This window comes from Ipomoea nil, unplaced genomic scaffold (genome assembly GCF_001879475.1).
Source record: "Ipomoea nil cultivar Tokyo-kokei standard unplaced genomic scaffold, Asagao_1.1 scaffold3321, whole genome shotgun sequence".
In the NCBI taxonomy this organism is placed as follows: domain Eukaryota; kingdom Viridiplantae; phylum Streptophyta; class Magnoliopsida; order Solanales; family Convolvulaceae; genus Ipomoea; species Ipomoea nil.
The window spans coordinates 6,657,055-6,674,640 of record NW_017619749.1 but is presented as its reverse complement, the minus strand read 5'-3'; the positions used below and the strand labels follow the sequence as shown (position 1 = coordinate 6,674,640).

General features: G+C 32.6%; 1 protein-coding gene across 1 annotated transcript; it reads left to right on the top strand.

Annotated features, from left to right (window-relative positions):
- The first annotated feature begins 4,280 nt into the window (after nt 1-4,280).
- LOC109169714 (polyphenol oxidase I, chloroplastic-like) lies at nt 4,281-6,326 on the top strand. Its single transcript, XM_019318599.1, has 2 exons — nt 4,281-4,955; nt 5,083-6,326. The coding sequence occupies exons 1-2, from the start codon at nt 4,300-4,302 to the stop codon at nt 6,206-6,208; spliced, it is 1,782 nt and encodes a 593-aa protein (XP_019174144.1). The 5' UTR covers nt 4,281-4,299; the 3' UTR covers nt 6,209-6,326.
- The last annotated feature ends 11,260 nt before the right edge of the window (nt 6,327-17,586 follow it).

Here is a 17,586-nt window from a genome sequence, read left to right as displayed (position 1 = left end):
CTGTTGGGTTACGAAGTTCAATTCTATAAACACTCATTTAGAATGGTAACATGGGGGTGGGGGGGTGGGTGTGTGTGTGTTATTAAATTTTTATAATGTGTGTTAACTTGTGAGATTTATAATGTGTCATATGTTGTAATAATAATTTTAATTATTTGATATAAAATATATTTTGTGATTTAGTCATGAATAAATACTTTTTTTTTCTTTAAAAAATTTATTTTTTATTAATCATTTAATCAATGAAGTCTACAAGTGTATATTATATTTTATCGTATTCAATTCGAATTAATTTTAAAAAACAATTAAAGTTGATACAACTAAAAGAAAAAAAAAATTATGAATATATTATAAATATAGATAATATGTGGTTTATAATGTTAGTTTTATCTATTATAACTATTTTATCTAATTGATTATGTTTTAAATTTTATCATTAATATTTTTATAACAATTCAAATTGCGGGCTTTAAAATTTCACTCATACTCAAATATATATATGGCTCCGTCCTATATCATATCGACCAATATCAATCAAGAAGTTAATGTTTGATATTGATATGATAACAGGACAATTCATAAAACAAAAATAAATAAAATAAATTTAAAAAAACTATTAGAACATACTATATTAAAAGAATTCGCTTTTACCTTCTCAAAAAAGAAAAAAAAAAAAGAAAAAAAGGAATTCGCTTTTATCTTCAAAAAAAGAATGCCCTTTTAAGTTAGCTATATACAATACGTAGAACACTACACTCCATAAATTCACAAAATCTGTTCTATATTAGCATTACCAATTAATATATGTTAATATATTGATGTAACCATTTGAAAATTCACGAATATAATTATTATTAACGTATTATCGTATCAATATTAGTTAATACAAATTCATTATATTATATTTCAAATATTTTTTAATTAATAAAATGTATTTACATATAATTATCTGTGCCTGCGCAAGTATGAATGTATGATCACAGAAGCACAAGCATTGACTTGGAAGTCTTCAGCCGATTACTTCTCTAATTTCTACTATAAAATTTGAGATTGAATTGTAGATATTTAAAACCTGCAATAGAGTATATTTAATGACATACGTATTAAATAAGCCTTTAAAAAAGCTTCAGGCCAGACTAGGCCTATTCTAATTAACTCAAATTTGGACTTAAAAAAAGCTTACATATAGACTTATGCCTCAAGTTCTCATAGCATGCTAGCTCAAACCTAATTTTTCAAAGCTGGACGGGGCTTAACCTATTTCTATCTTTAGTGGGTGTGTCCACTTGTTGAGTCGTTATGTTGTGCAACCGTGTGCACCATGCTACACCATGTATGGTGCACACGGTTGCAAAAACGACGTTGTTTTGACGTCTGACTTAAAAAAAAAAAATTCTGGATATTAAGTTCATTCATTCTAGATATATAGTTCAAATTATGCACAACATAACGCCGTTGACGGAAATTGAAACTGGTTTTTTTTCATTCATTCTGGATATTTAGTTCATTCATCCTGGATATATAGTTCAAAAATCGAAACTGATTTTTTCATTCATGTTGGATATTTAGTTCATTCATTCTAAATATTTAGTTCATTCATTGTGGATATATAATTCAAATTATTCACAACATAATACTGTTGACGGGAATTGAAACTGATTTTTTTTAAATCGCACGCGCGTTTTTAGTCAAAACAATATCGTTTTTGCAACCGTGTGCACCATGCATGATGCACACGGTTGCGCAACATAATTTGCCCCAGTTGTTTCATATAAAATCCCTGAAGTTCAATTCTAAATATTTCTATTCATAGGTAAATGCGGCAATCTTTTATTGGAGATTTAGTAATGTGTAGAGATTCCTGAAATCCTGCGATTCATTAATTACATTACACGCACGTTCCCAGTTGATTAGGTTATTGCGGCATCTTTCACGGAAAGGGTGGAGGGGGAGAGCTTATAAGTTGATTAGAAAAATGTTCTTCCACTTCGAAACATGTTTTTGATGTTGTATTATACGGTGTGTATAAATTTTTTAAGTGATTTTTTTTAATAGATTTATTGGTACTTGTGTATTACTCAATATAAGAAGAAAAAATGACATTTTTGCCCCTGAGTTATATACTTATAGCACTTTTTCCCCCTCAATTATTTAGGTAAGCACATTAGTCCCCTCAATTATTCTAGAAGTGGTGCTATTTCCCCATGATATATTAAATTGACATTTATACCCTTAAAGTAAACATTTTATTTATTTTACTACTACAACAAATTATTGCGTATACGTAGGGATGACCACAGATCGGTTTGAATTGAACCGGATACTAAAGCAATCGAATTAATAGTTTTCGGTTATAATTCAAATCTAGAACCCAATATTTAAATGTCAATTTATTAAAATTATGTATCAAAAAAATTGAATATTGAATCGTGAACCGGCGGTTCCAGATTCGATTCGCGATTTTGAACTGTCTTTATTTTAAAATCTTATTTTTTATTTTAAAATAGTATAAATTCAACAATAAATGTATTTTATTTTTTCAGTTCGGAACATGAACCGTCCGTTCCGGTTCACGATTTTAATAAACTCTAAATATCGAATTTTGATTCTAAATTGTAACTGGAATATTTCGGTTTGGTTGCTATAGTGTTTGTTTGGTTTGAACCAAATTATGGTCATAATTTGTTGGAGAAAAAAAATAAATTAAATATATAATTTAAGGGTAAATATGTCCATTTAACATTTCAGGGGAAAAAACAGCCACTTCAATAATTTAGGAGAAAAAAATGCTATAGGTATATAACACAGGGAAAAAAAGTGTCATTTTCCCATATAAGAATATCCAATAACAATTAAAGGACATGGTCGTTTAATTCAAATGATTCAAACCCCACTATTATATTTAATTGGAAAAATATTTGATGCGATGTATAATGCAATACATTAGTGGTGAATGAGGTGATGTCATCTCATTAAAAAAATGTCAACAAGGACCATTAACAAACTCCACATGAATGAACGGAGGTTGTTTGTATTCATTTGTTAAAATTGTTGAAGTGTTCATTTGTTATATTTTTAAACGGCGGTTTTAAATCCCATGCGTGTTTCATTAGGTGGATGCCACTTATGATAATTTATGCATTAGTGTTGGTAAGTATATTGATTTGATAACTAAAATGTTACAAGTTCTACTCCCATAGAAACGGTCTATTAGTCTTCTTGATTTGTGGACAACGTAGGTAAACCAGCTCTAAGCTAGATAAACCTTCATTGAGCCTTTTAGGCCGTTTGTTCTATACATCAAAAGGGTAAAAAAAATCATTTTTTTTAAGGTCAAAGCTTGGTATATTGTAATTTTGATATTAAATTTTGATTAATTAGTTCAGTGTTTAGTTTTATATTGGAAATTAAAACTCTCATCATGGGAAGAGCCAAGACCGTACAGTTGCCCATCCACATGCTTTTGCAATATATGTTTTAATCGCCCGCATGGGTAGCTCAACTGGTCATAGAGGTGAAACATTGGAAGAATGACCAGGGATCAAGTCTCACCAGTGAAAAGTGATGGAAGAATGACCAGGGATCAAGTCTACCAGTCTCACCAGTGAAAAGTGATGGAAGAATGACCAGGGATCAAGTCTCACCAGTGACAGTGTGAAAAGTGATGGGGGCTCCTTGTGCGCACCTTTATGGTTCAGGGCACCTTTATGGTTCAGGGATCAAGTCTCACCAGTGACAGTGTGAAAAGTGATGGGGGCTCCTTGTGCGCACCTTTATGGTTCAGGGCACCTTTATGGTTCAGGGATCAAGTCTCACCAGTGACAGTGTGAAAAGTGATGGGGGCTCCTTGTGCGCACCTTTATGGTTCATGTTCAGTTGCTGTCCTGCCGGGGTATGGGGGGAGCCCTCTATGATTCATGTTCAGTTGAGCTAAGTGATCCAAATAAATATATATTATTAATAAAGTCCAACTACTTGTAAGAAAACAATTATAGATCAGTTTCCATAAGAGGTTAGAGGAGACCGAAATGAATCTTTACATAATTACATTGTGAATCACTGTGGCTGCTAAGTTCGATATGTCGCCTAGAAATTAACTCCGTATCACGTGCAAGCAAGACACATGTTATGTTATCAATGGAGAAACAGAGATACTGAGATTCCCCAATTAGAATGCAATATTTTTTTTCGTAAATCATGCATGCGTAGCTAAATTTGCAGTATATAAAGGTGTTGCCACCTTAACCTGCTATACACACTAAGTAAGTTTAGCTTAGAGACTTGAATCTCCAGTCAGCCATGGCTTCCTTTACTCTTTCGCCCCCATGCTTTGCCTTCTCGTCTTCTTCTTCATCATCATCTTCCCCTCTCTTCTTCTCCGCCCCATCCCAGCTTCTGGCCCACAAGAAACGTAACCAAACTCGGCTCCGAGTTTCATGCAAAGCCAATAACCCTAATAACAGCACTGACGATGCCGCGGCCTCGCCCGGTTCAAGGATTATTGACCGGAGAAACGTTCTTCTCGGTCTCGGGGGGCTCTACGGTGTTGCCAATCTCGCCGGCGGCCCTATTGCCTCGGCCGCAGATGTGGACGTCGCCATTCATTATCCGAATGTAAGCAAATGTCATTACCCCAGCGATGTGCCGGCTAACGCTGACATCACTGGCACGTGCTGCCCCCCTGTGCCGACGGACACAGTGCTGGACTACCAGATTCCCACCGGCGGCCCGATGCGCAAAAGAGTTCCGGCACAATTCGCCACCCAAGAATATATAAACAAGTACGAAGCCGCCCTTACCGCGATGAAGAACCTGGACCCGTCTCACCCCCACAGCTTTCCTCAACAGGCCAACATTCACTGCGCTTACTGCAACGGCGGTTATCAACAATTCGGTTTCCCCACGGAAGAAATCCAAGTTCACAATTCCTGGCTCTTCTTCCCCTTTCATAGATGGTAACATTTTAAATTAGGAATCTGTTTGGTAGAGCTTATAACTTTTTTTGTTATATAATAAATTTAATTAAAGGTCTAGCCATGTATGTATGGTATGTGTTACTAATAATCTCTTTTTTGTTAAAAGGTACTTGTACTTCTACGAGAAGATCTTGGGAAAGCTGATTAATGATCCCACCTTCGCCCTGCCCTATTGGAATTGGGACAACCAAAGCGGCATGACCATGCCCAATATGTTCATGAGCACCACTTCTTCGCTCTATGATGCCAACCGTAATCCAAACTACCTTCCTCCGGCCATCGTTGATCTCAATTACGCCGGGAAAGACAGAGGTCTGTCCGACGAGGAACTGATCGCGGAAAACTTAGTGGCAGTGTACCGTTCGATGGTGACAAATGGCGGCACTACGGAGCTCTTCATGGGAAAGAAGTACGTGACGGGTACCCCACCTAGCCCGGGGCAAGGCTCCGTAGAGGGCATACCTCATACTCCGGTTCACAGATGGGTTGGGGACTCCGTGGACCAGCCAAACGGTGAGGACATGGGCAATTTCTACTCCGCCGGTCGAGACCCATTGTTCTACTCTCACCATGCCAACGTGGACCGCATGTGGGTCATCTGGCAAAAACTGCTCGGCGGAAAGGATTTCACCGACGATTCCTGGTTAAATGCTTCCTTCTTATTCTACGACGAGAATGAGCAGCCCGTCCGAGTCTACGCCAAAGATTGTATGGATAACATAGCTATGGGGTACGATTACGAGTACTCCTCCCTTCCGTGGCTGAAGAGCAAGCCTTCCCCGTCAAAGACGACCGGAGCGGCGGCCGCCTCGAATGCGCCGTTCGTGACGGATGTGTTCCCGGTGACACTTGACAAAGTGGTCCAGGTGAAGGTCAGCAGGCCCAAGACTTCGAGGACTAAGGCGGAAAAGGAGAAGGAAGAAGAGGTACTGGTGATTGATGGGATCGAGGTGGCGATGGATCAGTACGCGAGGTTCGACGTTTACCTGAATGACTCCGACCAGCCGGACGGCGGGAAGGACAAGGCTCAATATGCGGGAGGATTCGCTCACTTGCCGCATAAGCAGGAAAGTAGCTCAACCACGAAGACGTCGGTGAGGTTGGGACTGAACGAACCGCTGGAGGATTTGGGAGCGGAAGACGACGACACGGTTCTGGTGACTTTGGCTCCCCAAGTCGGCGGCGGCGTCGTGGATGTGGATAGCATCAGGATTGAGTACTCTACGCGATAAAAAAACCAGAGCTGATCGACTGATTATATTGAGCGATATGCATGATTAATTCGTCGTCAGTATGTGTCTTTGCTTTGTGTTATGGTTTTGGAGTTTTAATTTCGTTGGTTGTCTTCAATAATTACTTAGTAATTAGTAATGTCAGTATGTCTTTGACTCTTTGGTTTGTGTTATGGTTTTGGAATTTTTAATTTGGTTAGTTTTCTTCAATAATTACGCAGTAACGTGTAGCTAATTTAATGCTTGCTATTCGATATTCAGATCCGCAGTGGTTTCATAAAAGTTGTAGTTTTTGAGTTAGCTTCCGAATCACATAAAAATCATTCAATTTGAACATTATATTGTACTCCTACATTAAGATAGGATAAAATACTGATGAGCATTGGTTGTGTTATGTGAGGAGTGAGACCCTTAACCTTTTGATCCACTTTGACTTGAATTGATAAATCTAGCTTGTCACAAGATCAAGTAGGGTAATTCATTGTTCTAATTCTTATTTAATGATTTACATGATCAAGTGACTGATAGGTTAAGATACTTATGTGCATTTTCTCAATCCCTTGGTTATTGGATTTTCGGCAATCTCCATCAATCTTAATTATAGGTTTGCTTGCATCTAGTTGATTATATATGCTCCCTAACATATATAAGTGTTGTTTCCTTATTTCATATTATCTTCTTGTTAATATGTGTTTGTGTTATCTTGTTTAGTTATTGTTGCATTAAACTTCTTGTTGATTGCTTAAATTCTTATTAATTTTCTAATCCTAATATCTAGTTGCTTGTTATTGATGTTACATGTCATAATGACAAAACACCCGAGCACTCTATTTTACATTAAAATACATGCGAGTTTATTTCTAGTCAAATCACAATATCATTTGATGAACCACAAATTTTAATAGCATAGCATGGTGAAGTCTAAAATCAAATGCAAGTGAATTGAAGTACTTTAACATGGTAACTCGAAAAGGAAAACCACATATGACATATCTTTATGAGTTAATTAGTCAAGCCAAGAATTTTATTTTTGAATGTCATAATACATTAATACATCACATTGACCATTTTGGCATTTATTGGAAGCCATAAATGTAGCTCAAAAGCTAGAAGGGGGTGGAGTGGGGGAAGAATAATGATTTTTTTGACTACTATTAATTCTATTATAATGTAGTATATGAGGGAATTGAAGAAGCTAGAATGATAGAGGCTAGTAGTTATTTTCTTGGAAGGTGGGTCTGCTAGTGGAGAAAAGGAAAATATTACATATACTTCTATTTCTTACTCCCAACTTTTACTCTGATCCCTTCCATAAATTCTTGATGTAGCTGAGACTCACGTGATGAAAATAGCCAATCTTTATTTGTCATGTCATGAAGTAAAGTGAAGAAGTAGATTGATTTGGAAGTACATATAGTAAAACTCTGAAGAAAAATATCATCTATCCTTTTGTTTTTTCTTCTTTGTAAAGATGAGGTCTAAATGGGCAAAATAGATAAATTACTAATTTTCTTCACTTTCAAGTATAATTGGGTGAAGTTTTTCTCTGCGCTAACTTTTAATGGGCTTATATATAGATCACTTAAACTTGAATTATTGACTCAATTGAACCTTGATGCATGAGGTAGAGATAATAATTCCGCACGAAATTGCAGGCTTAACTCACTAGTTCAGTAGGCAGTATTTGAAAGAACAGATCAAAGTTTGAATCTCGACAGTATGCTTAAAGTGGACAGATCTCTTGTACACATTGGTATTTGACATTACTTGTTGGGCCGGAGTGTGAGGAGCGTTTGGAGTTCATAATTCAACATTTTGGGAAGAGAACACTAACCAAATTTTAATTGTCGTTTTCATCCTTAAAAAGGTATCAACTATTAAGAAATGTACGTGGCCAATAGTCTTGTGTTCTAGTGGCACCAAGTAATTCTCCCAATTAGGAAGTCATAGGATCGAGCCTTACTGATATTGATTCTTTGTGTTTTAGTAGGTTGAAAAAGTAGTTTATAAATATACACTAAAAAAAAAAAAAAACTATTTTTTAATTCAAAAAAAAAAAAAAAACGGAATATTAAGAAATGTGAGTGGGGCAACGTGTTTAGGTTAAATCACTAGAATTCAATTCTAAACTTTTTTATTCGTAGGCGGATCTATTAGTATCAACTTAGTAGCGCGTGCAGAGATACCTCAATTAATGCCGTATATGGTATATAATGAGTGTTGCTATTACCTCCCTTTGACTAAAATAAGATATAAAGTACATTAAAAATATAAAAAAGTGATAATTTATAATAAATACATAGGTGGTGCAATAGCATAATGAATTATCAAAATGCTATTTGCGCCACCTTAATAAAACTGCATTTATTATATTTAAGTAATAATTAATTAATTCAAAATTTAATTCATTAAAAAAAAAAATAACGAAACGTCGCCTTCTCCGGTAAGAAGGCAGTCCGTCGCCTTCTCACCGGAGAAGGTGACGAATCTCCTTCTTTCTTTCTTTTTTATTTTTTTTTTAATATGTTGATTTAAAAAAAATAATAATAATAATAAATATTACTTTTTGACCATATTTATTAATGGTGGTCAAATAGCACTTTGCTATTTGCACCACCTATAAAGTTAATTGACCTATTAATTATATAGGTGGTGCGAATAGGATTTCCCGTATATAATACTATGCAGCATTAATTACATTACATTCCCACGTGCTTGATTAGGTTGTTGCGGCATCTTTTACGTAAAAATACTTCCAAATGCATCTTCATTGTTTTCTTTTATAAAATTATTTTATTACTAATTAGACTTTAAAAAAATAAAAAAAATTCTAGACTAGAAGTCAGTTCATGACTTGTTAAAAGTTACCTGCAGCTCAATTGGTTATAGAACTGAAAAGTTCAAAGAATGACTAGGGATCAGATTTCACCAACAACAGTGTGGGAGTACCCTCTCAAGGTGAGGAGCGGGGTTCCTTGACTTAAAGGTTTTTTTTTTTTTTTGGTGTTGTAGAGTGAAAATATTATTTATATTACTCGTACATGTTAATCAATGTTGTTTATCTGGTCATTTGTTGAGAAGAGTTTTTTTTTTTTTTTTTTTTTTTGGGGGGGGGGGGGGGGGGGGGGTTGGATCAAAACGGGAGGGGACAACCGAGGGGGTAGCAAACTTGGTTGAGAAGAGTTAATCTTTTTTTGTTGGTGAGGAGAAGAGTTAATCTTATTATTGTTGAATTCACTGTGTTTATATATATATATATATATATATATGGTATTCTCAATAAAGTTTATTGGTATGAGCCATCAACTTTAAAAAGGTCTAGATTCTTTTGATTTCATGTGTTCGCTGAGAGTCTGTGGGTCTTGAATGTTCCTGATTGGTTCCTACTTATTAATTTTAAACAAATTAATTATCTAGATTACTACCTATACCAGACACAAAGATAAATAGAATACGAAAATTAATGACAAATCAATAAAAGAAACCAATAAAGTTGTTAACGTCATAGTTCAGATAAATTTTCTCCTACGTATACATGATTACTCAAAAAGTGTAATCCAACTCCACTAGATAATCACCGATATTATAAAAAGTTGAATTAACTTTTCATACAACGGCTTAATCATTCACATCAAACACAATCTTCATCATCTTCTTGAGTTGGAAGAATTTTTGAAATCAACGTTCTAGCCAATTCACACTTCCTGATCCAATAGACGTCACCACACCTCAATGGAATAAATCAGCCCATTCACTTGATAGCACTTAATTGTCATTTGAACAATTTCAAGTTGAAGTAGATAATTGATGAGAGTAATTCAAGAAAGTAGATAATTTATAGTAATGAGTGTTCACAAATAGCCCACCACATTAGGTGAAATTCTCACATTACAATGAGTCTGGGTCCTCACTCTCAATCTATTACTTGAATAGTAATTGAGCTACCAAACAAATATATTAACTAGGTTCGAAGTTTGACTCTTTATGAGATTTGTTTATTGATCCTTTTTGAGTTAAATTGGTAAACTATGAGTAACATAGACTTGTTTAATTTATTTCTTTGTGGTCTTTTGCCGACAAATTTCACTTAAAGTACATTTTTGAATAACGACTATGAGCTTCCCGTAAATCAAAGTAATGCCACATCAGAATATAAGTGTAGGAAGAGATGTGCATTGGTCACCTCATACAAAATTATATGTACAATGTACCTCTCAGCATCACAATATAATGTTACGTTAATGTTGGATAGAAACTTCAAAACTGTGTAGCTGCCCAATACGTACTGTACATAGAATCATTGACTTGGAAGTTGGAATTCTCCGGCCGGCCAGCGGATTAATTTTCTGCGCGCTATATAATTCGAGGATATATAAGTTATTAGTACTTCAATAATTCATTTCATCCAGGCCACCAAATTAAAACTGGGGGTTTGGGTTCACATACAAAATAATAAAATGGTGCAGAAGAAGGGTATTCTAGTACTTGTCATCATTTCCTTCCTCCTTTCTTCTGCTCAGTGCTTTCGCTTCTTCCCAAAACCAGAACCAGGAGGCCCCATCAATGGCGGCGGTGAGAGACAAAACTTCAACTCGTTCGATCTTCTGCTCCTTTTTAATTTCCTAGCTAGCTAGCTTTTTTTTTGAATGCTACCGACTTTATTATAATATAATAACGTCTTCACTGAGTCTCAAACTCATAATTTTTCATATGAAAATCTAATCTGGGTACCATTAGACCACAAGGTCTTGGCAATTAATATGTTTATAGTGATTAGGAATATATATTTTTGGGTGCAGATTTCTATTTCTTGGATTATACAGGCGCGAGGGGATGGAATAACGAAGAGATACGCACTCCTCATCATCAATATTCTGATCACGGCGCACCTCACCCAGTTGAATTTGAAGCAGGAAATTAAACATCTGAACACCATCATAATACATACATACATACATACAAGATTTTTCAAATAATGTTAACTTCTTATCATTCTCAATCTCAATATTATCATTTGTATGTGCATCGTACAAGTGGCATATCAGTTATTGTAAAACCAAATTGAATTGCGCCAAATTATTAGTATTATTCTTTTTACTTGAATTTACAATGTTAAGTACCAATTGGTAATTACAATCCAACCGCATAGTAAATATATTAAACCTGTATCATACCTCAATTTCAATTTTCAACCATGTATCTAAATCCAACCTATTATGAATCAAAAAGATTAAATATTCTATATTATCCAATTCAATGCGTACTGCTCCAACAAAAGTCCTAATAGTACGTGTTAGATAAATTAATTTATCGACTAATTTTTTACTTAATTGACCAACTTTAAATCAAACTATTTTAAAATTTATATCTAAAACTAAAATTTATTTCATGATAATTCAATAAATAAAATAATATATTAATATCTTTTAAAGTTGTTTTACAAATTACCTACTTAAACAAAAATAACTAATTTAAATAACACTTTCTTTCAAATGCTAATATACCAAGACTATGTGGTCTAATGGCTGGTACCCCAGGTACTACATTGTCCTTTTTGTGTTTCAGTAAATTGAGAAAATAATTATAAACATATACTAATTGTAATAGAGTCAGTAACACTCAAAAAAAAAACAAAAAAACAAAAAATCTATGAACATAATTTAGAAGAGTTCAAGTTTGATTCCGCAAATTATGGTGTAGATCGAGTCCACCGTCCACGTCTTAATCTTAAAATAAACGCTAAAAGACTTAACCGACATCAATGTTGGAATTATATGTTTGTTTGGCTATTGATTTAAGTTAGAATTAAAAATATTACGTACTTTAATTTAATTTTTCTTTTTAAATTTCTCTTTTTTTTTTTTTAAATGTCCCCACCACCGAAGTTCAATTCTATAAACACTTATTTAGAATTGTAACATAGGTGTTTGTGTGTATAGTATGTGTGTGTGTGTGTGTGTATATATATATATATATACAAATTATTAAATTTTTATAATGTGTGCTAACTTGTGAGATTTATAATGTGTCATATGTTGTAATAATTAATTAATTATGAGTAAATGTTTTTTTTTCTTAAAAAACCTATTTTTTATTAATCATTTAGTCAATGCATGCAGTCTATAAGTGTATATTATACTTCACCGTATTCAATTCGAATTAATTTTAAAAAACAGTTAAAGTTGATACAACTAAAAGAAAAAAAATATTTATGAATATATTATAAATAGAGATAATATGTGGTTTATAATGTTAGTTTTATCTATTATAACTATTTTATGATTTTTATCTAATCGATTATGTTTTAAATTTTATCATTAATATTTTTATAACATTTTAAATTGCTTTAAAATTTTATTTATTTATTTATTATTATTATTATTATTATTATTATTATTATTATTATTATTATTATTATTATTATTATTATTATTATTATTATGTTTTTTAAAAAAATCAAACGGTATTCGGTTTAGTTCAATTTTTTACCGAACAATTCGGATCGATTTTTTATTGAACCGTTCGGTATACAAGAATCCAATACCGTTCGGTTGTTCGGTATATTACCGAACCAAATTAGTTCGGTTCGGTTTGATATAGTTCAGTTCGAGAAAACTAAACCGAATTGCCCACCCCTAAAGATAATTACCAAAATGGTCCCTTGACTATAGCGAAATTATCAATTTGGTCCCAAGTTAACGGTTGACTAACAGTCAAACAAACATAGGACCAAATTGATTAAGAGTTTTAAAGTTGATGGACTTAATTGGTTAAAAAAATAGTCAAAGACCAAATTAATAATTTCACTATAGTCAAGGTACCATTTCGGTAATTAACTCTATTTGAAATATAATACAATATATATGTATATATTAACTAATATTGATACAATAATACGTACGTTAATAATAATAATTATTATATTGGCGAATTTTCAAATGGTTATATCAATATATTAACGTTGTGATGTTGATATGGTACATAGCTAGATTTCTTGAATACTAATTAAAATGTTGGGTTCTACATATTCTATTTAAGAGATAAAAAGGAAAAATTACATTGAACTACATATAATTCCAAAACTTTAATTTCCACATTTATTTCAAGACTTGGACTCCATCTACACCACAATAGGCGGAATCAGACATGGACTCTTTCCAAATCGTATGTTCATAGTTTAGTTTTTCCACATTGTGATTATATTAGGACTTTGTTGGAGCGGTAGTGAATGGTACATCAACTAGTTGGATAATATTGAGGGTGTGTTTGGTTGGCACATGGAAATCAGAATCAGGGTATCAAATACTTGGTAATGGGTTTTGGTGAAATAATTAAAATATTTTGCACGTTTGGTAGTAGGGTGGAATGAGAATGATTAAACTAAAGATGAATAATGGGATGAAACCCTTATAAAAATAAGGGAATGAGTTTTTCAAATTAATGGGGTATTCCAAACCCATAATAGTGTTTTAAAAACCAGTCAACCAAACAATAAACAATTACTTTCATACTCATACCTGAGTGTTAAACCTATCAACCAAACACACCCTGAATATTATTTAAACCTTTTGATGGTTGATCAATAAGGTGCAGTACAAGATTTATAGTTATCTGATTCTTCAAATCAATGAGATATATACCTCTATACGAAAATTAGATATACCTTTATACGAACTCAAATGGTTTAATTTTCAATGGAAGTTTGAATCAACATACTTGGTATTCATGAAAGGACCAAATATATGTCATAAGAAAATGATTTTATTTTCAAGATCATTTTATTGTAATCTCTAAATAAGTTTCAAAGTTTTCCAGAATGTATTCGTAAGCTTTCCATGATATTTTTAATAAGAATTGGGAGCTCTTATTTATAATAATAATAGGATAGAAAGAGTTTTTGTGGGGATTATGTTCAAAGTAGGCAAATCCCTTGTGCGCACGGGTATATGGCCATGTTATTTGCTGAACCATTGAGTCACCATGATTTACATCCTCCCAAATGCATTGTCGGGCCGGGGTGTGGGGACCCTTGAAGGAATTGGGGATTCAACCTTTTGGGAGGAGAATGATAGAAAGAGTTTTGATATTATCTAATTAAACAAATGATATAATATCAATATGAGTTAATTACTGAAATGGTCCCTTGACTATAGTGAAATTACCAATTTGGTCCTTGACTATTTTTTTTAACCAATTAAGTCCCTCAACTTTAAAAATCTTAACCAATTTGGTCCTCCGTTTGTTTGACCGTTAGTCAACCGTTAACTTGGGACCAAATTGGTAATTTCGCTATAGTCAAGGGACCATTTTGGTAAGTATCTTTAGGGGTGGACAATTCAGTTTAGTTTTCTTGAACTGAACTGTATCAAATCGAACCAAACAACCGAACGGTATTGGATTCTTGTATACCAAACGGTTCAATAAAAAACCGATCCGAATTGTTCGGTAAAAAATTGAACTGAACCGAATACCGTTTGATTTTTTTAAAAAACATAATAATAATAATAAATAAATAAATAAATAAATAAATAAAAATAAATCCAAGTCCCATACTGCTTGCTATTCCGTTCAGCTCATATTTTCACGGGTATCTCTCGTAAATGTTTTATTTGATTTCTTTATGGTTTGTTATCAAAAGTTATATATTATGTGTTATGGTGTTTACACAGTCCATATCCAAAGTCTAATATATAACAAAATAGCAATCCAAAGTTCAAACGGTATTCGGTTCGGTTCGGTTCGATTTTTACCGAACAAATTCAATTCGGTTCGAGTTTTTATCGAACCGTCCGGTATACAAGAATCTATTACTGTTCGGTTGCTCGTTATATTACCGAATCTAACTAGTTTGGTACGGTTCGGTTCGAGAAAACTAAACCGAATTGCCCACCCTTAAAGTTAATTACCAAAATGGTCCATTGAATATAGCAAATTACCAATTTGGTCCCAAGTTAACGTTTGACTAAGGTCAAACAAACGGAGGACCAAATTGGTTAAGATTTTTAAAGTTGGGGACTTAATTGGTCAAAAAAATAGTCAATGACTAAATTGGTAATTTCGCTATAGTCAATAGACCATTTCGATAATTAACTCTTTCAAATATCTTTAATTAATCAACCAAATAATTACAGTTTTGTCCTCGTGTTATACTCGTGATACAAACTTAGTCCTAAGTTATATGTGTAATCATCTTTTAACTCCTAAGTTATACGCAAATCGCAAGCTGAGCAGTTTAGTCTTAGGACCAAATCTTTTACTTTATTAACTCCCACATAATTTATGAGTTAAAACTGGTCACACATATGACATATAACTAATTATGTAGTACAGTATAATTGAAGGATTAAAAATATAAATTTTTATTTAATATAATGAATTTACATATAATTATCTGTAACTGCACAAGTATAAACACACAGAAGCACAAGCGAGCAAGCATTGACTTGGAAGTCTTCAGCCGATTACTTTTCTAATTTCTACTATAAAATTGGAGACTATATTTAATCTAAAAATATGGTGAACTCTTTTTTTCATATTTAATTATTATGAGAAAAACCAATATAAAAATAATTATTTAGTACTCTCTAGTAGGTGTTTAGTAATTAAATGCAACTTGATGACACGCAAATTATTTTTAATTCAATTTTTGTAATGTTTAATTTAGTGTTAGAAAATAAAATTTATATATTTATAAACTACTTAAAAAATCACTAAACAGAAGAGTGAAAATTCAAATTTATTTTTAAAAAATAATTAGTTTGGGCAATGAATAAAAAAAAATAGGATAATTAAAATGTGATAAGTGAATATCATTTTTCTTAGCCCTTTAGATATCCAGAGGGATTATAAAGTAGAATTAGGGGCCAATGATCTTATGGTTTAAGTAGCACTAAGTTGCTCTCTCCATATGGAATGTTGTGGGTTTGAGCATCAATAAATAGTTATTGACTTTTTAATTTTTTATGCTTTAGTAGTTAGAAAGTAAAATTAGGTATGTTGAACCCCCGACAGTTATGACATGGACCCTAGTCCACCTTGCAAGGTGGACTCGATTCAAATACACAATTTAAATTATGAACATTCAGTATGTGAATTGTGAATATTTAATATATAAAACTTTGAACATTCAATATGTAAATTGTGAATATTTAGTATATAAAAATTGTGAACATTCAGTATATAAATTGTGTATTTTTGGATCCGAGTCTACAAAATAATTTGCCTTGAAACCCTTTATATTTTAATTTATGGGTCAATCACACTGCAATTTGTGATTAACTAAAATTCATTTGAGGAGGGGTAATCTAACTAATTTAGTCGAACAATTAGATTTTCAAACACAAGATTAGCCCTTAATTACAATTATCACCCATTATCAATCACTCATTGACATGTTATTTTCACCGGTAATCTATTAAAAAAAAAAAAAGCAATCATTTTTAATGTAAAAGTGAGTATATAAAAGTGGTACATAATTGTAAGAGCGAGAGTGGTACGTAATTGTAAGAGTGAGAAGATTCTTCTTAAATTTATTTATCTTTATCATAATTTGTCCCTCAAATATTCACAATTGTTCAGTTTGCTCCATATTGTCAAAAGGTACAGAACATACTTAACGTTGTGATCATTTTAATTTTTTGCCTAACGAAAGTGTAAGAATTATTCCACCAGGACTATGTGGTCCAATGGTACCCGGGTTGGACTTCCATTTGGAAGGTTGTAAGTTCGAGCCTCAGTGGAGGCGTTATTAGCTCTTTGTGTTTCAGTAGGTTGAGAAAGTATATGAACAGATACTACAATGTAATAGAGCTAGTAGCATTCAAAAAAAAAAAAAAAGTGTAAGAATTATTCAATTTATATTTTGTCATTATATTTCACCCAAAATATTAAAATACCTAGCTATAAAATCATATAAACCTTATTGCTTTCTTGTGTTTTCATTTATTAAAAGATGTTGAATAAAATCATCACACTCTTATAAAATAACGATATATATATATATATATATATATATATATATATATATATATATATATATATGATTATATTTTGTAAGATTTAAAATAATGGATCAAAACTCTTAATCCTAAATAATTGAATAACAATCGATCTTAGTCAAGTTGATAACTTGACTTAGTAATCACAAAGTTGTAATTTCAAATTATTATTTACTATATTGTAATCCTTTGTCAGTTAAGATATCATAAAGTGAGATTTACCACATTATATTATATGACATGAAGATTTTTTCGTGACTAAAAAAAATTGAATAACAAAATGTTATTTTTTTGAATGCTAGTAACAAAATGTTATTTTAATTTCTAAAATCATATTATACACACCATAAAAATTTCCAACAACAATAAAACTCCGTAACA